The sequence below is a fragment of the Corvus kubaryi genome, unplaced genomic scaffold (assembly GCF_017639235.1).
Source record: "Corvus kubaryi isolate FWS band 111438036 unplaced genomic scaffold, C.kubaryi_AGA036_p1.0 37308, whole genome shotgun sequence".
In the NCBI taxonomy this organism is placed as follows: Eukaryota; Metazoa; Chordata; class Aves; order Passeriformes; family Corvidae; genus Corvus; species Corvus kubaryi.
The window spans coordinates 4344334-4370121 of NW_024581096.1; the positions used below are offsets into that span (position 1 = coordinate 4344334).

Consider the following 25788-nt stretch of genomic DNA (forward strand, 5'->3'; position numbering starts at 1 on the left):
TTCCTTGCACTCTTAACAATTCCACTATTTTCATCTGATTAATTATATTATTACTAAAAAAAATTAATTTTTTAATGTAAATGAGTACTTAGTTTATGCTGAGATAATAATCACATTTTAAATGGTGTAATTATTTTAAACCACTTGAAGAAAGATATAGCAAAAAAAATTATTCTGAACACATGTAGAGGCTTTTTCACTAAAAATATTTGCATCATAAAAAAAAAAAAAAAAGGGAAAGAATTGCCTGACAGAATAAAAGTTAATTTTATTTAACTATGATTTTAGGAGTATGAATCATCATTGTTTTCTCCTTTTCCATAATGCAAGTAATGAATAGCAATAAATCTAGTCACAGTGAAATGCATCACTGAAATGGTTTGTGAATAATATATTCTCATTTACTTTTTAATAAAAATTAGAGAGTCCAAAAGCAAGAATATTTACTGGTTTGATAGTTTCCTTGAGTTATATTTTCAAAGTATTTAAGTAGTTATTGGTGAGGAAGAAGTGAAGAGAATGTAGGTATGGAAAGTAGAGCATTGCTTGAAAGAAGAGTAGTGTATTTAGTCTAGAGCTAAAATAGCTATGTTAATAAATAGTGGTAGTGTATCTTAAACACACTCATAGCTCGATGGGAATCCAGCTGTAGAAGCTAAGGCATGGTGATGGTGAAAGCATTGCCAGTCTAACCATTAACATTCAGAGTAAAGCAGAAAAGAAAGTCCAGATAATAATACTATCAAGCCAGCACCTATTCTTTGTGTCCTGTAAATAAATTACTGGTGTAAAACACTAAGTACATAGTCACCATCTTTTTAGAGGAACTGTTTTGATGCCTGAAGTGGCCACTTAAAAACAGAGACTATACAAGAAGAAGGGAATAAAGTAGGTATTTATCTGAAGGGCCTTCAAGGTACACCCTGGGCAGGCCAAAGGCTACACCCAAGATGGACCCCGGGTCACGAGTTCTTCACACTTTTCGAAGTTTGGTTCATTTGCATATCAGGGTTAATTCTCCAATTAAAACTTCTATTAATGATGTAACTATCCTAAGTTTGCCCTCCTCTTAGTTTGCATATTTTTGGATAGTCTGGGTGTCCTTCGAGAGCAGGCCTGGAGAGGCTTTGTTATGTCTCACCAGCATGAGAAAACAGCAGCTAGCAGGCCACAAGAAACTTGAGAGTTACACACTAGGCAGTACAGGATTTGAAAAATACAAAAGTTAAAACCTAAGGCATCAGTTTGAACACATTGGATTCATAAATAATAAATACTAAATACGTAAATACTGCAGTGTCGTCTTTTAATAAAGCATAAAATCATTATTTCTTATTCTAAGTGAAAGTATAAAATTAATATTTAGGTGTTTTCATCAAAGTATTCTGTTGTAAATGAGAGAATTATTTTGTACAGATGTAGGTAGAATTATTAGAGATTATTATTTTCAGACTCAAGCCAGTCTTGAGTCACAGAGCTGAGTCAAGAAGTTGTTTTGTAGTTGGGATAGTAACAACCTTATTGTTCATTAGAAGAAATGGTGTCAAACCTCCAAAATGACTTTTCATTGTAGCCTCTGGCTCTTTGGTACTCAGCATGCCTCTGGGCTGCAAGTAAACAAACTGAGGTGATTACTTTAACCTATTTTTCAGATAACTTATGATTAAATCCTGCTATTGGACATGACATTGTAATGCAAGAACACACACAGAGGTTAAGGTGCTGTACCCTTTTTTTTCCCCTGACTAATATTGTTTTAAAGAGCACTGTGCTGGCATGTCAAAGCTGTTAGAAGAATTACTGCAGCACTGGGTTTTTCAAGTACTTAGAAGTTTGCCTATTTGTTCTTGGAAGAGAAAGGAAAAACTTTAGGATACCAGTAGTCATTTGATCCATGTCACAGGTTGTTCTTCAATTGGAAAGAACGAGAAGGTGTGCTAGGTTGGGTTGTTTAGGGATGATTCAAGAACTGACACTACACAACTGCTTTGTTAGAGATATATACTGTGATGCTTTTAAAAGATATTTTTTATGAAATGCTAGGGAAGGTGAGAAATAGATAATCTTGTTAAGTGTGTCAAGTGGTCTGCAGAGAAGTGGCAAAAAAACCAGTCTGCATTTCAGTGCATTTCAGTCTGCATTTCAGTGCATTTCACTTTTTGACCTCTCTCAGGCTGTTTTTATTTTCTGGCAAACTTGTGATATGTGACTGATTTTTGTTCATTAGGTTACAATGGCTTATTTTTGCACAAAAATCTATGCCTACTAATGAGCAATTACTGATAAGAACTAAGAAACATGCCTGCTAATTAGAAGGCTAGCAAATGATCCCTTGAGCATTAAGTTAACCAACCAGAAAAAAATGAAAAAAGGAAACAGACACTCTAAATGTCCCAACCCAGAGCTGCTCTAGACAAAAAGTGTTGAAGTAAGTTAATTGGTATCTGAAAGGTTGCCATGTTCTAGAACTCAGTTAATTGGTTACAGGGCAGGGATTAACAGAGAGTCTTCCAGACCTTTAAGGTAAAAAAGAAAGCCTAATATGTTCCATTTAACTGATTTCATGAACAGACACTTTACAGGAACTTTCTTTTTCTTTTGTACATTCTCAGAGATAAGAAATGTCAGGAGCAGAATTATTTCTTGGAGTTGTTTTCTTGTATCAGCAACAATGATGTTGGATCATTTCATGTAGCAAATGACACACCTGCCATTCCAAAGCTTGGTTTTCCTTCTTAGTGAGTGGTTTTGTGGTAATGACAGCAATGACTTTTGCTGTGCTTGCCCAACAATTTCATAATGGAATACTGGTATAAATTGCCTAAAATTCATAAAACCATGCTCAAAAATTAGGCAAATCTACGAAAGAATGTTTTTCTTCTGTTTGCCAAGATGGATAAAATCATTATGATGAACATTTCCTGGTTTAGATGCCTGAGTATTTGTACTTGAATAGGTGGCCAGTTTTTCCACAAACTGATTTAATTTTCATTGTCACTGAAATAAACATTAGATGCCTATTATTTCATTTCTCCAAAGCCTGGCTTTAATACTTGTGTTGGAATTTTTTCCTTTCCTTCTGGCTTTATTCAGATTCTATTCCTCTACCTCTCTAATTTTTGAATAGGAAATGAGGAAGCTGCCGAGTTCACTTTCTCAGTTCAACTGTCCCATTCTGACTGTATGTGGCTGCAACTCAAGGATTTTTATGGTGTTTGGAATTGCCCCCAAAAACTCCAACTGGTGAAATGTATCAAATAACCTCATGTGATAGACTATTTTTAGCTTTGATATCAGCATTTTTCATTTCTTGCAGAGCTATAATTAATTATTGTTTTTAATTTATTCAGCTGTCTTAAATATACACTATGCACACACTGAAAATACAAGCATGAAGTTAAACTTCTCCCTGGATGACTCTAACACATTAATTCTTGTCGTATTTTTACAGTGATTGATTTTACTGTTGATTTCCTTCAGAGTATTTGCATTAATGCATACCGTTTTATAATATTTGTTTTCTTAAACTATATTGCAGCTGAATTAAGAAAAATAGATAAATTATTAATTAAGATTTAATGATTAAAAATTACAGCAACTGCTCAAGCTCCAAGTACAAGTGGAGCTCATTAATGTTACTGTGGTGGGTTGACCTTGGCAGGAGGGCAAGTGCCCACCAAAGCCACTCTGCCACTCCCCTTCTCAGCTGGACAGGGGACAGAAAATATATGAGAGGCTTATGGGTTGAGGTAAGTCTAGGAAGAGGTCACTCACTAGTTACCATCACAGGGAAAGCTGACTTGATCTGAGGAAGTTCAATGTATTACCAATCAAATCAGAACAGGTTAGCGAGAAAAAGAAAATAAAATCTTAAAACACCTTCCAAGCACCCCTCCCTTCCTCCTGGCCTCAGCTTCACTCCAGAATTCTCTACCTCCTCCTCACCGAATGGAGCAGGAGGATGGGGAATGGGGGCTGCAGGCAGTTTATCATGTTGCGTCCACTGCTCTCTCCTCCACAGGGGGAGTACTTCTCACACTCTTCCCCTGTTCCACCTTGTGGTGCCTCCCATTGGAGAAGGTTCTTCACAATCTCAGTCCTTCCCATAGACCACAGTTCTGCTCCAGCATGGGTCGCTTCCACAAGGTGCAGTCCTTCAGCAACAGGCTACTCCAGCATGGGTTTCCTGTGGGGGTCACAGTTCCTGGCAGCAAACCTGCTCCAGCAAGGGCTTCCAATGGAGCTACAGCTTCCCTTCAGGCATCCACCTACTCTGGTATGGGTCTCCTCCACAGGTTGCAGGTGGATCTCTGCTTCCCCGTGGATCAACATGGGCTGCAGGGGCACAGCTGTCCCACCATGGTCTGCACCATGGCTACACTATGGGCTGCAGGGGAACCTCGGCTCTGGCACCTGGAGCCTCCTGCCCTTCCTCTTCCTCTGACCTGGGCAACTGCAGGGCTGTAGCTCTCACATATTCTCATTCCTCTCTCTCGTTGCAGTTGCTCAAGGGTTTTTTTCCCTTTCTGAAATAAGTTATGTCAGAGGTGCTACCACCACTACAGATGGGCTGGGTAGTGTCCATCTTGCAGCTGGTTGGGATTGGCTCTGTCAGAAATGCCAACAACTTCTGGCACGTTCTCACAGAAAACACCCCCATAGGCACCCCCTGCCAAGCCTTCTCCAAAAAGTGTATTTTTGGAGAATTTTCTCTTACAATGGTGAGCTGTTTGTTAAAAGTTTCAAAAACTTTCAGAACAAATTTTTTCCCCTTTAAATCAAACTGGAGTTTTCCTCACTGAATTATCTGTCATTCTTCTTTGACTCAGAGAATATTACCATAGCTTTAGATGATTAAATTGAAAATAATTTTTACTAATGCTTAAACAGAAGATTTAATTAGGGCCTCACCTTCAGAGGCTTCTAAGATCTGTGGTGGTTGCTTTAAATGCTCAACTCCTACTATTAGCATTAAATTACTGTGAGCAAGAAAGAAAGACAGGAGTTGGGACACCTGAGAAAATATAAGATGAAGTTTCTCCTGCTTTTGTTCAAGAGATGTATAGTTTCAAATCTCTGATTACTACTTTTTAAAAAAATTTTATTTTATTATCAGTATTTGGACCCTCAGTTCTTCCAAAAGGTGGATAACTTGTAGGGAAGCACACATACTGTGGGAAAGAAATTATTCAAATGCCAAGCTTTTTGTTCCCTATAGAGGTTTGAATAAATATTGACGGCAATGTGCTAATCTCATGATAAAAATACTTTCTCTTTGCTTTTAAAACCAGAAATTATTTAAATCCTTGAAATTTTTGACTATAATTTTTAATTTCTTTCAATTTTCTCAATAATTATATTAAGGTGCAAATAATATTTATTAGAAACTAAGTTACGGAAAGGAATTAAAAGAGTTATCAAGTTAACATTATGAGTATTTTCTTAGATGGTGGGTATTTTTTTGCCTTCATCATAGGTTTCAGAAGAAGCTCTGCATCACAGCACTGAGGATGATGAGTCTTCCCAGGGAATGGAGCCGTATCTTGTGCGGAGATTATCATCCCGTAACATTCAGCTTCCCCCGCTGGCTTTCCGGCAGTTAGAACAGGCAGACTGGGATAAAAAGAATGATACTGAGACTATCCCAAGGCCCACGACCCTTCCACTGAGGATACCTCCTCTGATTGCCATTACAGCTGCTGAGTCCAGCAGGTAAGGTCCAGCAATTTGTTATTTATTCAACATTCCCTGTGGGAGATGCAGATGCTGCTTCTAGGAGAGAAGTCTATTTTGTTTCTGAATCCCCTAAATGAAAAAGTTGAATAAAATATCTGTAAATTTGTGCCTCACACTTGGTAATAATGCTTGTAAAACTTTTGGTCATATCTGGTAAAGCAAACTCTAGAAAACATTTTCTCTGAAAATTATTAATACTTTATATTCTGAAAGAAGGTTTCTGGATGCTTGATTAACCGTTTATGATGATGAAGAGGAGGAGGTAGAGGATGAAAGGAGCTTTTTATACACAGAATTCTTTTTAAAATGATACAATTTCAAAACTAGTTTCAAGAAATCCTGAGGGGATTTTGCCTGCCCTTGTATATCTACATTATTTGTAACATAAAAGGCTTGAATTTACTTGGTTATAGTGATTTCTATTGTAGTTTCCTCATATTACATCTTTGACTTTTTATATAATACATGTTTTCTAAAGTAAAGTTTCCTGTTCTTAAATTTTTTGATAACATCCTATTTTCAGTCCTTATTTTCCAAAATATAAAGTGTTTATTATGAAATTTTTGCTTACTATGGTGAAGGCAGTGCAGCTTTTTGGTAACATGATAATATATAAGGAAAAGGTAACATGAACACACCGAGATCTAAAATGCAGTACTTAAGAATTTTAGAACATATGTCCTGAGAGAATACTATATTCTGAATAATCTAGTTCTGAAAGGAATGTAGGACTTGTAGTACATGAGTAAACGCATAAATACTCATTAGGGTGTTTAGCCAAAAAAACCAGCTAATATTAATATTGAATTTAATATCACTTCCCATATCTTATTTCCTCCTAGATATCTTTATTTTTTGAAGAAGTTAGAAATATGCTCACAGAAATACAGACTACATCCATAAAAGCATGTAAACATTTAGATTGTTTACAAATGAAAATATTATTTGGAGAGTTAAATATAATGAAATTTAGTGATGTTTTGAAGATAGATTGGTGTTTTGATTTTTTTGTTTTTATCCATGGAGTCTGGAGAGAAGATTGAGTTATGGAAGGAAAATAAGTGCAATGCTTCTAGTAACACTGACTGGAAAAAAAAGGTGTGATACATCAGAAAGATTAGAAAGCAGAAAGAAAAACATTGTCTGATGACAATGGCTCAGTGATTATAAATTTCTGGAGACTGTTATTTTCTAGGCTGGATTCAAATACACCAGAGAAAGACAGTTCGAAGGTTACTCAAATAAGAGATCTAAAACCTTGTGGTTACTATGCGTAGCAATCTGCTGTGCTCAGAGAATGATTGCTTCTTTGAGAGGCTTCTCTGTGGGTATGAATCTCTCCTCAGCAGTAAGAGATAGCTTTGTACCCTGTCTATGCCATTTATTGGTAGGAATTAGTTGGTAGGAATGTGTTTTGAAGCTGGGCAAAACAAGATTTTTTCTGAGAGTGACAGGGAAACACCAGACAGATCGTTGAATGGAACTGCCGGGCTGTTTAAACAAATAAACTAAATCTAAACACAACAGCAAAAGAAATTGTAATTTTGATCTTACATTGTAATATAAAATCTTTAGCTTTTATGATTCTGTCTTAGCTAAAGAACAATTACAAATACAGGAAGAATATTGTTCAGGAAATTAAATTTCTCTAGATGTTTAGTTCTATTTTTCGGTTGTTAGCTCTCTCTCAAGCAGCTATGAAAATCCCATTTACATGCTTATTATGCCAGCCAAACATCTGGAGAAAGCTATCCTTTTATCTGTCTTCTTGTCTGCATGAAAGTACATAAACTTAGGGGTCCTATTATGTCTGTGGAGATGCAGCTTACCTCCCTTGCCTTTGAAATGTGCAATTGAGGAGAGGGAATCAAAGTATGGGTGTGAGGATTCTCTGTCTTCAGTAGGTAAATGAAGCTAGAAGAGCATTTGGGTCATGCACACTCATTCTGAAGCAGAATTTCACCACTGAAAACATCCTAAATTATAAATGTATGGTTTTGGAAGAATATGCTAAAAGATTTAAAAGATAGCATTATAAAGCCCTTATGCTGTGATTTAAATGACTGGAATGTGCAAAATTAAAAACAATGTCAGTGGTCATTAAATAAAATATGTGTTCTGTTCCTGGACATGCACATATGCATGTGTATATACACAAACTTCCATTTTCATTCTCCTTTTCTCTCCCTTTTTCCTCTCTACGCTGTCACAGGATTTTTTTCTGGTTGTGTCTTAGCTTTGTAGAGGAATTAAAACAAAGTTTATATTTTAAAAAACCAAACAAATCCAAACAGCAGCAGAGATTAAAAGCTGGAAAGCAGTTTTTCGGGAATGCTTTGTCTTAATCTTTCATACTTTGTAAACTCTTACCCTTTTGACTCTGAGACATCACAATGCCTTGCCATTTCTTTCACCCTTCTAATTTCCTTCCATGCATACATGGAGCCAGATTCTTATTTTTTTCGTCCAGGTTAGACCGAGACCCTAATAAATATCATTGTTAACATGAAGAATTTACGTCTCCTATTGAAGTTTCACGTACAAAAATGCTTAACCTGCTATAAGCACAAGTGCTTGAAAATGGATAGGCTGACCCTGCAGCTGGTATAATCCATTACAATTCTGAAATTTAATAATTGCCAGACCTTCTATGGGAAAGACTAGAAACAGGCAGACAATTTATTTTAATATTTCAGTTTTTATTCTTATTTTTATTTTTTATTTTAATTTTTTATATTTATTTTATAAGCAATGTATATATACAATATTAAATGTGATATTTTACTGTAAGCTGGGATAGCTTGCCTATTTGGGGTGTGGTGTATGCTTTGGCCAGTTTTCCTCAAATAACTGTAATTAATTTACTGATGGTTTTGGTGTAGGCAACAGCTATAATGGCATTTAATATGGCATGCACAGATAAGAGATGATTGACAACAGAATGCTTTTGCTTTCTCCAAAGCAGCTGGTATTAAAATGGTGGGGGACTGTTATGTATGGGAAGTTATTTATTTGAAGAGATTTAAGGTATTTATCTTACCTACTTTGTAATAACTATTTCAAAGGTTTACTTACCTCTATATTTGACCAATAGCCACAACTCCCACCCTGATCCAATACACTAGCAAATCTTTATGTTACGTAGCATGTGTGATACCATATATTTTATTTCTTCTTTCAAATTCTAGGACTTGTGATTTGGGATAATTGATCTCTTTGTAATTATGGTATTGATTTGTCAAAAGCTCCATGAAATATGATGAAAGTCTATTCAGTCACCTTTGTTCTGGAAACAATCTCTTCATTGCCTAACTCTGAAGAAGAGATGGTTATGAGAAGGTGGGAAGCGACACGGCACGTGTGCCGCGGCACATATATCCACCCTTTCCGTGGTATAGATCCAAGGTGTCAGGGATTGAAGTATTTCTTTGTTTTGCCTTTTAAGAATAGCTTTTTCAGTGAAAAAGGACTATCCCAGTTGTTGCTGTGATACTTGTGTCCTCTTAACACATATGACTGACAAAATCTGATGGGAAATGTCATGTTAATTGCATGCAAGCTCCAGAAATATGAGTATATCAAACACTTGAAGATTTCATTAAAAACATTGTATGAAAGCAAAAAGTTGTTTTGGAACAAAAAAGAGCTTAGAAAGGTTTTCATAACAAAAATATATAAAATAACCTGGTGTTTCATTTAGTTATCTGTGATTTGGTATGTATAGTGTCTCTTCTTACTATTTATTCTAGTCTTTGCTCAAACATCATTTGGGAGAGATTATTTTAATTGTACAACATAAAATCTATTTAAAATTGCTTTTGTGTTGCTTATGTACAACTGAGAGTGTGCATATTAGTGTGTTTATGAAACTCCAGGGAGCTACAAGAAAAATTTACACGACAGCTAATTTCTGAAGTATCTTTTTTGCAATGTTCCTTCTGTCTTAATTTATATTTTTCCTTAATTTAAGTTCTGTGGATTAGATAGTCACCATACTGCTTAAAACTTCTGTGTTTTATTATCCACTAAAGAGGCAATCAACACTGTATATTGGAAATCAGATGAAAACTTGATTTCAAATTATCCCCAGGCCCTTTAAAGATGAAGTTAAAATTTTTAATATCTGTTTTTGAAAAGAAATATTAGCAAATTGTTATTAGCGTCATCACTGTAAGTTTGATACTATGGCAATAGAGAATGAGAATCTAGTTTCAAGCTAAATGTGTCTTAATGCCTACCACTTGCTTGCTTATTGTCTTTTTCGTGTCCAAAGAATACCTCAAAGACTAGATTTTGTCCTCTGTAGTCAGGGCAAGAAAAGCTTTTTCAAATTTTAGAAACTGAAATACGTGTATCCTGAGCCATAATTTTGCAGTTATTTGCTTACTATACCAGCAAACTATTTTTAAAAGAGCGGCTAGGATGCTATTTTTTTTTTTTTTTTTTTTTTTTTTTTTTTTGTTTTAAGCAAATGAGTGTTGGAGAGAGATCATAAAAGCAGTAAGATTTGACCTTAGCCAAGTAACACACAATAAAAATAAAAGCTGGGAAAAGCTGCTCTTCAGGTCTATTTATTTGCAACTCAATAGAGTAGTGTATGTAGTGAAAATAAGTGGAATCTATGGTTTACAGTCTTCTGAAAGAAAAAGAAAGAGAAAAAAAGGAAATTTTAAAATTTAATTTATTTTTAAACTCAGAATTATGACCTTGAGCCTGCCAAGTAGTTACTTTTCTCAGAAAGCTTCTCATGGGTCTAGGCTCTCTTCAACAGCATCAGTGTTCCTGCTAGTAAGGAATAATGAAGAGCAACACAATAATTCTTAGTGCTTTTATTGTGTACTTCTTTATTTCAAAAGCATTATAAACATGAGAAAATTCTCACGATGCCTTTGGGTAACCTTTTCAGTTAGTAAAACATAGTGTTATTTTCATTTTATGCATAGGAAAGCATGCATGCAAAGAGATAGTACAACTGGCCAAGGCTAAAGAACAAGTTGGGAATCAAACTATGAAGAGAATTCAAGAGTTTTTGACTCATGGTTTTGTGTCTGCTTTGTACTACCTGTTAGAAAGTTGAGGATAGATCTTGGGGAAAAAAAATGTGCCTTACATTCATCTCAACCTTTAAACTAAACTTACTATGTCAAGGAGAATTTTACTGATCAGGTCTTGGAAGGTTCTGAATTGTTAGTAGTAGGAGTTAAGCACATTACTGTCGTTACGCATCCAGACTCACATTGAACCTGTGTTTCTGTCATACTGACTCAGTCACATCAAACTCTGAAAGAAATGCAGTATCTGTCATGAAGAAAACCAGTATTTAATTACTGTGGAAACCAAAATTGAGTCAGCATTTAAGTGCACATTTCTCAGTGGGAGAAACTAGTGGGAATTTTTGAGGTTAAGTTGATGCTAGAAATGTTAATGTTTATGGCATCCAAGCTTTGGCTTTTAAGACAGTCTTCTGATGACCAGCATCCACAATTTCTATAGTGCTATATGGATCCTGGCACAATTTTGGAGAATGATATAAAAATAATTCTGTTTGTCAAGACCTTCATTGACTTGATGTTTAAGAGATGTAAGGAAGCTGTGAAGATGGCTGGTCCTGTACCAGAATACTTACTTGCATAATAATATTTCTTAGTACCTGTGGATAGCTTCAGATGTCACAATTATCTCCAGCCCCTCATCTCCCAAAGAAAAGGATTTTTTAAACTTATGTCTAGTGTTAAGTGAATGATTTAGATCTGAATCACAGGTGGAGGACATGGAGGACAGCAGGTACTGTGTACAGTCCAGCATTGACTATTCTGAAATCCTTTTTAAAAACTGGAATTTTGATCAACTCTTGCTGTTTTATTCAACAATGGTAAAATTTCTAATTTTTCAATTTGATGTAATTATTCATATAGCATAGACTGGAAACAGATATTACTGTAAATTGTGGATGTATAGTCTATGTGTGAATGTATTTTCTAGTTTAAGAAAGAATGTACAATTATTGTTTAAAATATGTATTTTGAAACAGTTACTTTCAAACATTAGATAAATCAGAAAAAATCTAAAACCATACTATGTGGTTCCAGGAGCTTAAACCTAACTTGATCTTCCCCCACAGGGGGTGGTATCTTCTACTTCTAAAAACTTTGCTTCTGGACAAGTTGACCTGGGAGGCCTGAGAACAGACACTGCCAAGAAAATAAGGAAAAGAAGGGTTTGAATACTTCAGCATTTTCCATGTTCTTTGTCACTTGCTTTCTTACTCCATTCAGCAGCAGGCCCATGTTAACCTTTTTCTTATTTTTGTCTTTGATGTACCTTTTGGTTGCCCTTCATCTCAGTTGCCAGGTTCATCTTGAGCTGAGGTTTGGATTTATTGATGCCATGCCTGAAAACCCAGGGGAGACTTCAGTATTCCTCCTTGAAAATGTATTTCTTCTTCTACCTCCAGCACTTCTTTTTTATCTCTATCAGAGATTCACTGTTCAACCAATTTGATGTCCTTCTATTGTTTCTAAGCCCTGAGTCACAGTTTACCCATCATACTAGAAGAGAGTCGATGGCTGATTATGTAGTACTTTTATGATTAAAGTATTATTTTAAAATTCAATTTTTATTAAATTCCTGTATGAATTCCATAAAAGGAGGAGGGGATTTTTAGTATGACTACACTTGTTCTTTGTTTTTGCATTCACATAATTTTCTTTGTATTAAATAGGGTAGGAAAGACCGGTTTTTTGTTCCATAGCTTATTTGATTGTTTAAAGAGACAGGTCTTTTGCTAAATGACTCCTTTAAATGATTTCTCTTGATGATTCTTCTTAGTCTGCTGAACAGTCATCTGCTTAGATGGTTATTGGTGCCAAGGTCTACAGCTACAATGGCCCACCTTAGGGGTAGCTCAAAAGTAAAAGACTGCTTCTAATGGGTTAAAGTTTCAGTGAGGTAGGGGAAGGCTGGGCGTTCATTAAGACAGCTTTACTTTCTGTAGCATAAGTGGTTGATGTAAATTTTTTTTAATATTAGTATAGTTGTCTATTAATATTTTTTAAAAGACTTGTGCTTTTCACGTATTGTCTGGGTTTTTTTTGGGTAATTAATCAGCAAAGTAGTTATTTTGTTAAAATACTTTTTTGGGCAGTCAATCAAACCCAAATCCACACACTTTTCAAAATTGTGTGAAATTGAAAATAGTGATTCACCAATGATAGTGCAATGTGAAAAGTAATGCATAACACAACAGTATCTTAATATATACTTCTTCACTATGTCATATTTACACCAATTTAGAGATGACAAAAGAAATCAGAGAGCTTATCCAGTCAGAAGAATACATCTTGACAAGGATTTTTTCATGTTGGAAATTATTTTTTTAGATTAGCTTCACTAGTGAAGAAGTGTGTTGGGCTCTTTCTGATTGACATTCCAATCACCTTCAGAGCAGCGTATAAATACAAACAGGAAACTGGACTGTCAAAGGTGCATAAATCTAAGGGAAAAAAGAAATCATTTCAAAAGAGTGATCCAGCCAGCAGTTGTGGGTGAATTCGAGCTTTGAGACAATGGCCCAGAAGGATATGGTTGATCATTGAAGGAGAGCACAGAGCAGCTCAGAGGCACCTGATGTGGTTGTAAGAAGAATGATGCCTAGTCTCTGAGCAGCCAAAGCACGAGTGAGAAAATCAAATCGGAAACATACTAATTCTGAGCATTTACATCTTTCTACAGGTCTGTGTGCAGAGTCGCTATTGTATGATCTCTGTTAAGACTGATTACAGTTTTATTTTTTCTCATGTGCTTCTTTCTCTAAATTAGCAAGTGACCAGGAGTTGCACAGGCAAAGAAAAGGTCTGGGCTGTGTAGCAAATCAAGAGGTTGTCAGCAGTTCTTACATCTCTTACTTCAGTACAATCGTGTGGAGAGAAGCATCTGACCACATAATCTAGTAATTAGTAAACACAGGTCATACTAAAATTGGATGCTATTTTATGGCTTTATTCTATTTATAACTTAAACATTCCTTGGCTAAAAAAATTCTCTGAGAGGAAAATGGGTGGATTTTTAGGAAGTTACTTGCCTTTGTAGGTGTATAAATTATGGCTGTCTTGTTCTTTCTTTTTTCAAATATTTGCTTATGGCCAGTGCAGGTTACAGGATACTCTCTAGAAGAACTCTTGGTCAGGCTAAGTGTAGTCATTCTCTCATAAAATGCCTTGTAATAGTTTTTCTAGACCATGGCTACCTGTTAATAATATGCATTCCTTCAGCTTGATTCTGCAGAAATTTCATCCATGTTCAGACTATTGGTCACCATAACTTGACTAACACATAAGAATGTGCATAGCAAGGCCTTAATTTGTTTTTATGATTTATATATTTTTAACATATTTCCAGTAACAGTTTACATTACTAGAAAATGATGCAGTTAAAGCAGATTCCAAATTTCACTTTAGAATTTGAGTATCTAACAGCTTCCAAGATTGATATTTAAATAGTGTAAAATATAACAGCCAAGTATACATAGAATATTTTAGGTAGTAGTGATAAGGCATTTCACGTGTAGGATTATGCATTGTTGCAATAGAAAAAAAAAAATTGCATAACAAGAAAGTTTTACCAAAATGTTATTTCATTAAATGACATATTTTTTTTGAAATTTTATTTAGAGAAAAAGATAATTTCATATTCTTACTTATGAAACTTAATTTTCTTTTCACTATGGAGCACTTTTTCAATTTGAACAATATAATCTCTTATTAAGCATAAAGCTTAAATGGAGAAAATCAGATTTGAATTTATTGAATTTATTTATCAATTCTTTGCATTCCATTAAAAAAATTAAGTGGAAAATTCATAGAGCAGAAAAGTAATAATATTCCAGTTTGGAACACAGGGGTATAAATGGGATTCTGAAAAGAGGAAGTTGTTTTCTTCACCATTGTAATCAAAATGATACATTGAAATGATCCAGCATAGAAAGTGATCTCCACATACATATTTTACAATAGGTGTAGTCTCTGAGAACAGTTTTTTAAGTAAATTCACTCAACTAATAACTTAATTTTTCTCTTTCTAGTCTAAGGCTCCAGATTATCTTCTGGCTTCCCTTTCATTTCAGACAAAGGCTAGACATTAGGTCTCTGAATAGAAAACGAATCAGATCCTCTTCAGAAAAATATACCATAGTTTATCTTTCCATAAAATGGTCTTTAAAAGACATAAAGTCTATAAAGTGGAGATTAAAAGAAAGGACTTCAAAACTATCTTGAAAAAATATATGGACAGGTAGTTTTTTGTTATTGTTACAGGAAATAAAATAGAAGGGCCAAGCCATGAAACTCCAGTTTTACCTCTTTCCAAGCAGTGAATAAATTTTATGGGATGTTTTTCTTAGATCTGTGTCTTTAACTTCTGAGTACAGACTATCTACTCCATGGGATAGAGTAAGATCTGGCTGACTGCTATTACTTTCAATTAAGTAAGTTCCTGTGCAATCTCAGGTAATGGCTAGGTGATAGTTCTATTCTGTTCTCTCTTTCCGCATGCCTTTTCAACTATAATTTTCTCTAATTCAAAGGTAACTCTTTTATTTTTTCTGATGTAGGTGACAGGTTGATTAAATACAACAGCTTGATGATGAGAAAAGTGTGATTAGATGGATACAGAACCTCACAGACCTTACAATAAAAGGTTTCATTGTGACACTCTATGGCCTTATCAGATCAAACACGTCAGATGTCTGCATATCCCTAACAGAAAATAAAGATAATTTTTGATAGCTATGTAAGACCAGAAATTCATTGAACAGCAGAAGTCGAGACATTTCAATTGAAACAAATCAGCAGTATGGATTTTCAGCTGCTTTTATCTAGTTTTATATACAAGCAATTGGATTTTTATGACTACTTTGAAAAGTTTGAGGGAGTTGTGTCTTTCTCTGGCTGCAATCATACTGCAGTATTTCCTTCCTTAGTTTCCTTCTGTTAACCTGTTTCAGCTCATGTCTCCTTTCTCCTCCAGATATTTACATGCTTACAGATGTTTATTACAATCTCCATCAACTGTTAAAACATCTATTAATCACACATATTCTGCTTTTCTTAGCCTGCCACAATGTAAGATAGTTCTCTTTCATGTTCTGTGCCATTTTTGTAACTGTTCCTTATCTTTGACAGAAGACCTGAGTTCAGTATGTTTTGAAGTTATCACCACTGGACACATGCATGATTGATGGAGTACCTTGAGTAGACTGCATACAGTAACTTATAAAATGTGTATATCAGTAACTTATGCTGTATAGAGTACCATGGCTTCTACAATATTTTATGTTAAAAAAATTATTGAATGCTTTGTGCAATTGTGGGAAATGAATAGTCAGCTTTTTCATAGGTAATATAAATTCAAATGTGAGTAGCATCACTTGTTAAATTTAGAGAGAAAACTACAGCAAGATGTTCAATAAACAGAAGTAAAGCGTGATGTCATGCTAGTTATTTTTCACAGTCAAAGGTCTAATCATATTTTATAATTGCAAAAGTAAAACATATGAAAAAATTCTTAGGTCCAAATATTGCTTTTGAAATGCTTCATTTATTATGTATGCATGAATCAGTAGCAATTGCTGTTCTGCATCAAATGTGAATACATAATTGTGCTTTTTGATTCACATATTAATTGGTGTAAATTCAGACAATAACTATGGTTTTGTCATGTTTATGTTTGTTTCTAAAATTTCTTGATTTAGAACATTCTTGCAAGGCCTGCTTCTTCTGCATGAAGGGATGGTGGCAAAAACCTTTTAAATTAAGTGGTGACAGGATGCAGCCTACACAGAGGTGCTAAAAGCTGTGTGGGAGATTAATGTAAAGATATCAGTAATCTGGGGTTTCCTCTGGAGATAGTTCCATAAATTTACCCTTAATTGAAAATAGAGGGAAAAAAGAATCTTAAGATATTCTCTGTTAAGTAAAAATTACATGCTAGCTTAAAGTGAATAACAATTATTTAAAAATGCAATAGAACTATGATCTTTTTAATGTAGTAGAGGAGGAAATCAGACAAAAATGAAGGAGGTATAAAAAAAGCCTTTAAACCCCTAATATTAAGATAACAACACAAACCAAGAAAAGTTGGGTTATCTGTAGTTTAAAAATCTTTAAGCTCTTCACTAACATGCTTGTATTTCAGATGATTGTTACTGGTTTCCTGGATAAAGCAAAGGTTACATATACTTTAGAGAAGGTTTATACAAAATAAAGCAGAAGTTACCAACCTGAGAAACAGATTCATTCCTACATATGAATATACTTGAGAGTTAGATTTCTTTCAATATTAGTGAATACTGCATTTGTATTAGAAACTTTTCTGTGCTTCTGATGACCCGACCGCTGACGATTTTTCTTCTTGCCAAATGCCTAAGTGCGTAATCAAATCATGTCAGTGCTGTTTTTGGGATCTCCATTACTGACCTGAATAGAACCTGAGCATCCTGAATCCCCGTCAAATTTAAGTAGCATTTCAATTACAGGCTGAATTGAAGAACCATTATTCCTTTGATATGCTCTTACCCTTACATAATACCTGTTGACAGATGTGATATCTGCAATTTCCAAGAATGGTGAGGAATTTCTAGGAGTTGCTACATGTAAGAGGCTCCCCTGTATTTGAGCACAGTCATTTCAATACAGGGTTGTTTTGCCTTGCCTTGATACATCTTGAATTTTGAAAATAAAACCCCCAAACAAAAAGCTCCAGCAGTTAAAAAGCTGTTAAAAATATTAGCGAGAGCAGTTTACCAAAGCCCAAGTAAAAATGAGAAACAGACCTTGAACTGTGTTGAAAAAATTGAGGAAATAAGCACTAAACTTTTCAAGTGATTTTAAATATTGAGCAGAGATAACCAGGAAAGTAACATCAGAGAACATGTATTAAAGAAAATTGAAATACAATTATAACTGTTGCAATTTTCAAAAAGAATTTGAGGTTTCTGCTTTTCAGCTTAAATATTTTCCACTGACAGTGGTGTAACTAAAAGTAATTGTAGTCAGAGAAGAGACATCCAAGCCTCAAACTTTTTAATTGTAATTTAGACCTTTGAGTAGGTGCAGTTCAATTGACAATAAATCTTCGCTCCTCAGTCTCAGTGTCAGCATAGTCAATTAAATAAAAAATTGGCAAAGCCTTTGTAGAGTGCTTTCCAATGAGCCCTGATGATAGTGCAGGATAACAGAAGTAATATGGTCCTCTAATACAGCAGTAGTAATTGTTACTTTCTTTTGAACCAATTCATGAGATGCTATTAGCATTACAATGAGAAAAAAAAAATTGTATGCTCTCTTTTGGCTTTGAATCTTATTTAGAAATCCAATGCTTTTTTTTTTTAATTGATCATTCATTTAAATCCAGGTGGTAGGACTAGCAGCTTTAACACAGGGAATTCAGTAATTGTTATCTGTTTTGTTTTATTAAAAACTAAAATTACTTTAAATAGAATAGATAATTTAGAAAGGTTATTAGATAAATAGCCTGCACTCCATAAGAATTTTTGAAGATATTTGGAGAAAACTTCTCACTCTACAAAGCACAGAAAATCAAACTTATAAGCCAAGCTTGATTGTGGTAAGGCATTTGCCAGGAAGCAAGGTGAAGACAAGCAAAGAAATCTCCTGGAAAAGCTATGCTATCATTTTCATACATTTTGTCAAGGCTAATAAAATGTGCATGGAGAATGAATGAAGTAACAGGAAGTACCAGGGAACTATGATGAGAATTAATAAGTGATATTGTTGAAATTGTTTAAATTAATATAATTTCTCCTTCTATAGCATTTTCCATATGAAAGATCAAGACCTGTATGGCGCTTAATAGCTACATAGCTACATAACACAAACATATCAATATTACAATGTGCTTAACTAAGAATTAAGAGGGTATGCCACAACACATTGAAGAGTGCAAAATGCTTTGGAAAACACTGGAAATATTTTTACTACCAGTAGAGTGGTGTAAGAGAATGAACTAAGAATATAAAATTCACTTAGAAGTTATAGTTTAATTTCTTTCTCTCAATCATTTCAACTGAAATTGCCCAACACTACCTATTTTATGACAGCATTTACTGTCAGCAATTATTTCAGTAATAAAAGCAGTAAGTGGATTAAAAGTTCTTACTGAGCACTATCTCTCAGTCAGAGAAATCATAAGTGTTAAGCTACTGGTGGTGTTTTTTACTTCAGCATTAAATGAATGTTAGCTATTCATCATGAATAAGATCAAAACTGATGATTTAGTCACCTGAATGATCAGCAGCACTCAAAATCCTAATTCCTTGATGTATGAGGTGTTTGCTTATATCTAAAACCCAAGGACAGATGTTAATGGAATAATTCTTTATTATTGCACATTGCAAGAAAATAAACCTGTACTTATTCTGTAGGTAGGAATTGCAGTATTTTTTGCTTCCTACAAGGATATAGATTACACACATTTTTGGGAAAGTATTCACTACCAACATTTTATGTGCATGGAAAGCTGCTGTTTTGCTCACGAATACCCTCATGATACTGAATATATGAACATTCTTTCATTAAAGAGTTCTCTATTAAGAAACAATGGGACCTACAACCTCCAAACCACCAGTAACAAAAATGGAAAGATAAAATTTTACAAGAGTTCCCCATTAATTCTGAGCTGTTAATCACAATAGTGGCTAGGCACTGATAATTTCCAGCATCCGTGACCCCATCTTAATCCCTTTTTGAGTACAAAATTAACACATTCTGATTGCACTGGACCATGTTAGTACAAGCAGCATGTAGTCACAGTGCTCTAAAATAGGTAATAATTTCTAAGTCTACTATTGCCTGTGTGAAGCTGATGATGAGCTAGAGGAGAAGCAGGGCTACAGTGCTTCAGTTAACATTGATCCAGGAGAGACACAGCTGGGAATGGTTTCAGAGTTTCTCTCTTTGTGATTGCTGCCTTGGATAGTGACAAGCTGGCTAGCATCCCTGTATGGTTTATAAATTCTGCAAATATCAAGCAGAAGCTCAAATTTCTGTTTTTGTTTTTTTTTTTTTTTTTTTTTTAAAGAATTGAAAAGTACATTCTAATAATTCAATCTCTATTTCTCTCCACTTGACAATACTGGTGAGAGGAAAGAAGGAGGTGAAGAGAACGGGTGGGTGCTAGCTGAAGTGATAAGATCAGATAAAAGCATTCCACCACTTCTGTAAAAGAAGTAATTTGAAAAAACATGGCATTTTACTGTGCAAACAGTTGCCTATGAGATCTTTCACATTTGTCTCTGGAGGGCAGTACTCTTCTTATGCAAGTGATTAATTTGACAAATGTGACAGAATTTTCAGCCAATGAATTTCATCTTTTCAGAGCATAACTAAACCTGATATATTATACAGGCTTCAGGCAAGTACTGCAATTTAAATAATGTTCACTTGTAGCTTAAATATGAGCTGAACAATCCAAGTTGCAATGAAGACAGCAGAAAAACCTCCTAGTGGTTTTAGCCAGAGGACTATCAAACCAATATGACCTAAGCTCAGAAAATAAAGCCATTAATATCACCATGGTATTTCTAGCAAGTATAAGATGCACAAGTAACAAACGACAATTTTGATAGATAATGCTGTAGACTTGAAGTTAATATGCTTCAATAAAGACCTTTACTTTGGAAAATTACAGAAGGGAAATTAAATTGCCAATATTTACACTCACATACATTAATGGATGCTACTTTCTCCTCTATCCTTCATTTAAATAACAAGTAATCCATTGGCATGCAAAATTATATTTTATTATTCAAACTGTTAACATTTTTGATTCACCAAAAGCAAGTAATAAAGAATGTATTGATTAGAAATGTAATTTATTAAGATAAATCACATCTATATGATTTGTTTGCTTAAGATTAATTTATTTTTAAAAAATGACCAATCCTTATTCTTGAGTATAAAATTAAAATATGAAGTTTCTCCTCTGCTACAAATATTTACTCTTTAATTAGTTTCAATGCATTATATTTTAAATATTTTGTCTGTATCTGACAAATTTAAGATTAGGTACATGTTAAATAAGTCCAATAACAGACATATATGATACAGATTAATGTAATTTTATTCTGAATGCTGTTTCCAAGAAGAAAATAAGCACTATTATTCATTCTAATTATGGTTATAGGATCTACTGCTTTATTTAGAAATACAAATAAAATAAGAAAATATTTTTTTAGGAGGGCTTGAGTGTAATTAACTGGAATCTATTGGCATGAACCTTTCCATTAATTTGCCTTCTTACTACCTGAGAACAGTCATCCAAAATACATGTATTGCTATTCCTGCAAATGGACTACTTTAAAGCTAATTTAAAAACATTTTTATTTTTTCCTTCTGTCTTGCTTGATAAAGTTGGAAAAAACTGTGACAGCTGAGTGAGATCTTAAAGAAATTAAAGAGGTGTAGAGAGAAAACTACATAATTAAAAAAGAGTTGTTTCAACATTAACCCTACGAGAAATATTGGTTCAGTTGAATTGATAAAATATGTAGTAGCCTCTTTTTTTTCTTTAATCTTTAAGAGAACTTGAATAGCAGATATAAGGGAGGGTTCAGTAATCCAAACTCTGATCAGAAATTATGAAACACATTAAGAAAATGAGTATGAGCTTCACATATGGCTTGGGTAATATAAAGGACCTACAGAATTACATTGCCTAGTTCTGAATAGATAGCTTATCTCTCTTTATTCAAAAGCTCAATCTTTACCAGTTAGAATTTGAATTTTCTAGCAGCTTTAAAAAGAGATTGATTAAAACTTCAAATCATACAAAACTCACCTGCCTTGGATTTTGCCTGGAGTGCTCCAAGTTTTGGGGATTTTTGTAAGTTTTTGTCCTAGTGTTTGTTATTTCAGTATAGTTTATGCTTTTTTTTCACTGAGAATTGAGTGAAACTAGGTTTAAGGGATTTTCTTTTTAACTGGTAGGCTTTCTTGTTTGTCAGAAGTCAGAGTAAAATCAAGAGGATTTCAAGCTGTGCAATAATGTCTTACAGAAATGAAATGCTTATAAACCCCTGGAACCTGAAGTCACTATGTTCCGTACAAGTGTACGCTTAAAAAAAATATTTTGGATGCCACCCATGGTACTGAAGTGAGCAGATCAGTAAGTCAACTGATAGACTGTAAAAGAAACTGGAGAAGTATCTTTACCCTTCAAACCTTTTTGAAAATGGGTAAGGTACTCAATCAGTGATGTTTTTCCTGATCAATCAATGTTGAAGAGTATTTGTATTATCTGGGAACTACTTTAGAAAAAAGTTTCAGTCAACATAGTACCATCCCCTATTGCTACATAAAGAAGAAACTCCACAGAGGTGGTCTCAGCATTTATGCTTCGTTTAATCTGCTGCTGTGGTACAGTGGAGAAGAGGCAATGGGAAGAGCACTAACTGTGCTAAATCCCTCCTCTCTTGCTCTTGTGCTATCCAACTGGGAAAGTAATAACTGTTGCTGTTGTTTCCTACTCCAGCTGCAAATCAAGGCAGTCAAGTAAATGTTTTTAAGATCTGTCCCCTTTTATGTTCAGTAATTATATAGTGCTAGGGAGAATCGAGCTTGTGATTTTTAGTGTGCTTCTGAAATAGAGTGAGTCTTCACTCGCTGCTCCAAGTGGGAGGTTACATGAAATTGTGAACTTAGTGGGTGCAAAATGTCTTTCATCTCAGCTCAGCTTTTCATCAGTAGAGCTCTGCACCAGCCTGGGGGTGTCAAAGCCCAGGCTTTAGCTTTGTCTATCCATGTAGCTGCACTGTCAAACACTCGGTTCTTACATACTTGACATATTTTAAACTACCTGGGTAAAAGGAGAGGGTTGGCTTCGTATGTCAGGATATTTCTCTGCAACTGGGTTGTGATGAATATATTGCACAGGCCTGAACTCAGTGCTTTAATATACAAAGCAAGAATACAATCTATACAGAAAACCTATGCTTTTACAATTGAAATTACAATAAAGAAACATCCTTCTGGCATGGACAAACTCCATAAGAAATAGAAATTGTGTGCTCACATGAAATGGTTAGCTTTGGGTTTACATTCAGATTTTGAAAGCCAGTGTAGCAATTACTTAAATGGATATGATTTCTGTTTTACTTTATACTGGAAATTAATTTGATATTTATATCACTGATTATAAGTAGATCTTTGAATCGTGACTGAACACAAAAAAAGTTAAAAAGCACTCAAAAATAACATCTGTAGGGTAAAAAATTAAGCCCTTTAATTACACTTATGTATAGAAGACACTAGATAAGATAGCTAATCAGATTGCAATGTTGGTTTTTTTTTCAAAACTGGAAAGTGCTATTCCTCATTTAAAACTATATCAAAAATGAATCCCCATGGAGGTAGCTGCAGGAGTATCTTTTACAAACTGGAAAAACAGCCTTCCTAACAGGTGATAAGCATCAAATCTGCATATTTATACAGTTCTAGATTAATCCCCTATTTTTCATGTTAATAGTAATTTCAGTAGAATTAGATTATGGAGTTGTTCCATTATTTACAAAAGGCATTCAACAAAAAAGACGATTGGTTCTTAATTTCTTTCTGCAATAGGATTTCAGAATACATATTGAAACAGATACAGTGCTCTTACTCTAACTGCCCCTTGTTTGCAATGGCAAAGAAGTTCATGTAATGTAAAAAACATACTACAGCTAGATTTTCTGATACCTATATGGGTATATTACTGTAATATTTTCTGTTTCTAGGATTTGAAGTTCCACAACTAAAAAAAATATTCTATATTTATTCGGTCCTCTACTGTTTAAAGCACTGATTTTTTCCTTTTTAATAATTCATGCTTTCAGTTGAGTTATAGAATGATGATCTGCTGAATTCCTTTTACGTTGCTAGCAGCAGGAATGTGTTTCTGTCTTATGAGTCAGATGAGATACAAAAATTTATATGAACAGCTAGTGACTCTTCACTGTATCTGAAATTCAATCTTATTGGACTTAAAAGACCTTAGTGAATCTTTAGACGTAAAATATGGTACAGTTTCTTAAGTGCCATTGCACTGAATTATAACAGCACTAATACCAATGCTGAAGTCAGTGGTGAATTCTACTGAACAAAATTTATTGTCATCTATGCTCAGGTGTTACCATTATTACTTTTGTTGTAAAGATGATACCAGTTATTTTCTCTCACTTTACCACTGTTTAAAAGGTCTGTAAACTATTAAAAAAGCATCTTCTCTGACATGAAGAGGGTGGATATTGTTAGTTTCTTAATTAAAAAGCTGCATATTTTCCTTTCTCATGCAGTTGTTATGTCCTTAATATATTATCTCCTTCAATGTTATGTTTTTATCTCAATTTTGAGGTTTTTTTCTATTGCACTTACGTAATATATTTCCCTTATATTCTGGCCAAAAATAAAAGACAGTAGTTTGTGAGGACTGCATGTCATTATTACTCCAGGAAATAAAGGTAAAAAATAAGGGGTTCCCCATTTTTTTCTGTATGTCAGAACTACTTATCTTCAGTGCAGTACTGTCACAAGTGTCTGTTAAGAATTGCAGTGCTGTCCTGAAGGAGTAAGAAATACAGCAGTTTATCTAGTACTGTGAACACTAGCACCATCAGCTGAAGAGAGCCTTGAAAATATTATCAAAACCTTTATAAACAAAGCTACAAAAGCAAATGGAATTGTTATTTTTGAGAGCAGTTCTTTCTATTATTCTAAGTATTTCTTGAAAGCAATGGCATGCTTAAAAAAATATTTGAAAGGTTAAGAGTCTTAGCTAACTTAAAATGGCATTCTCTTATCAGGTAAAATGTTACATCTAATTTTATGAATCCGTGCATTTTGGTATCTGTACACAGAAAGCTGTGATATACAAGGCTCTTAAGGTGGGTGTGGCTGGATCAGTAGTTCTCACATTTGAGCCTCAACTTACTAAAGAGTTTCTAGTCTCCTGCGAGGAGGCTCAGGCATGGTCTAGGAAAATGGAAAGAAATGTATTCTTCTAAATAATTTTCAGTTACAACTCTCAAATATAGACTGTTCTATTGCTATTGAGTCTTCAGCAGACTTAGTACTTTTGAAGATTCTGCATGCAATAAGCTAGGCAAGTAAGAAAAAAATTGTCTTGACTTCATATAGGAAATATTGACAGAAAGATATTATATACTATTCTTTATTTGTGTGCTTGATTTTTAGAAAAAGCTGCTAGCTTCCACTTATATTGTATTTTGCAGGGAAGTAGAAATATTTTGTATAAATGTTCTTGCATAGTCTTAGCACACTGGTGTAATAAAAAACTGGTCATATACATGCAATTTTTAGAATTTAAATACAAAGATTGGTAGGTGATTGAAATTAAAGCCAGATATTTAAGTGTATCTGAACATCTTTATACTTTTTTACATATACTTTATACATGGGCTTTTTACTGTACCATGTCTTGTGCCCTATGGTTCAGATTCTATTTGTGTGAAATATTGTAGCATTCTATGCGTCTTCTTGATGAAGTTTTTGAAAAACACTTTGTAAATGCAAAACCACATTATTTTTAATACTGTAAAATAGGTATTCAAATGGAATACACCAACGCTGTTATTAAAAAAGGAGACTACTTTTATGAAGTCTCATTGGCATCAAGGTGCAGTAAGGTTTCTGCACAAGAAAAAAACCACACACACATGATCTACCACAAATAGAAAAAGAAAAAAACTCCCAATCAAACAACAACAAAAACCAAACCAAACCAAAAACAGTCAGAAAAGAATTCTTGTAGATTTCATGATCTAATTTATTTAATTCTAGATTTAATTCTAATGCAGTATTTTAATTTCTACTTGTGCAAGTATTGGCATTTTATTGTGCAGGAGGTTGTACTTCTGTATTTTCTGTGTTTCTCAGAGATAATCTTTTTTTATTTTAAATGCTAATATGCTTTGATTACCTGTCAAATTGAACTTGGTGTCTAAAACATTAGGCAAACTCTGAAAATATGAGATTGAATGGG

The 25788-nt window shown here is 34.2% G+C and overlaps 1 protein-coding gene across 1 annotated transcript in view; it reads left to right on the forward strand.

Moving 5' to 3' along the window:
* PDE4D (phosphodiesterase 4D) overlaps nucleotides 1–25788 on the forward strand; it is a 551221-nt gene that overhangs the window by 154801 nt on the left and 370632 nt on the right. The window contains exon 3 of the mRNA XM_042028299.1: nucleotides 5477–5712. Within this exon, the coding sequence (XP_041884233.1) occupies nucleotides 5477–5712 (236 nt within the window). The remainder of the gene's footprint in view (nucleotides 1–5476; nucleotides 5713–25788) is intronic.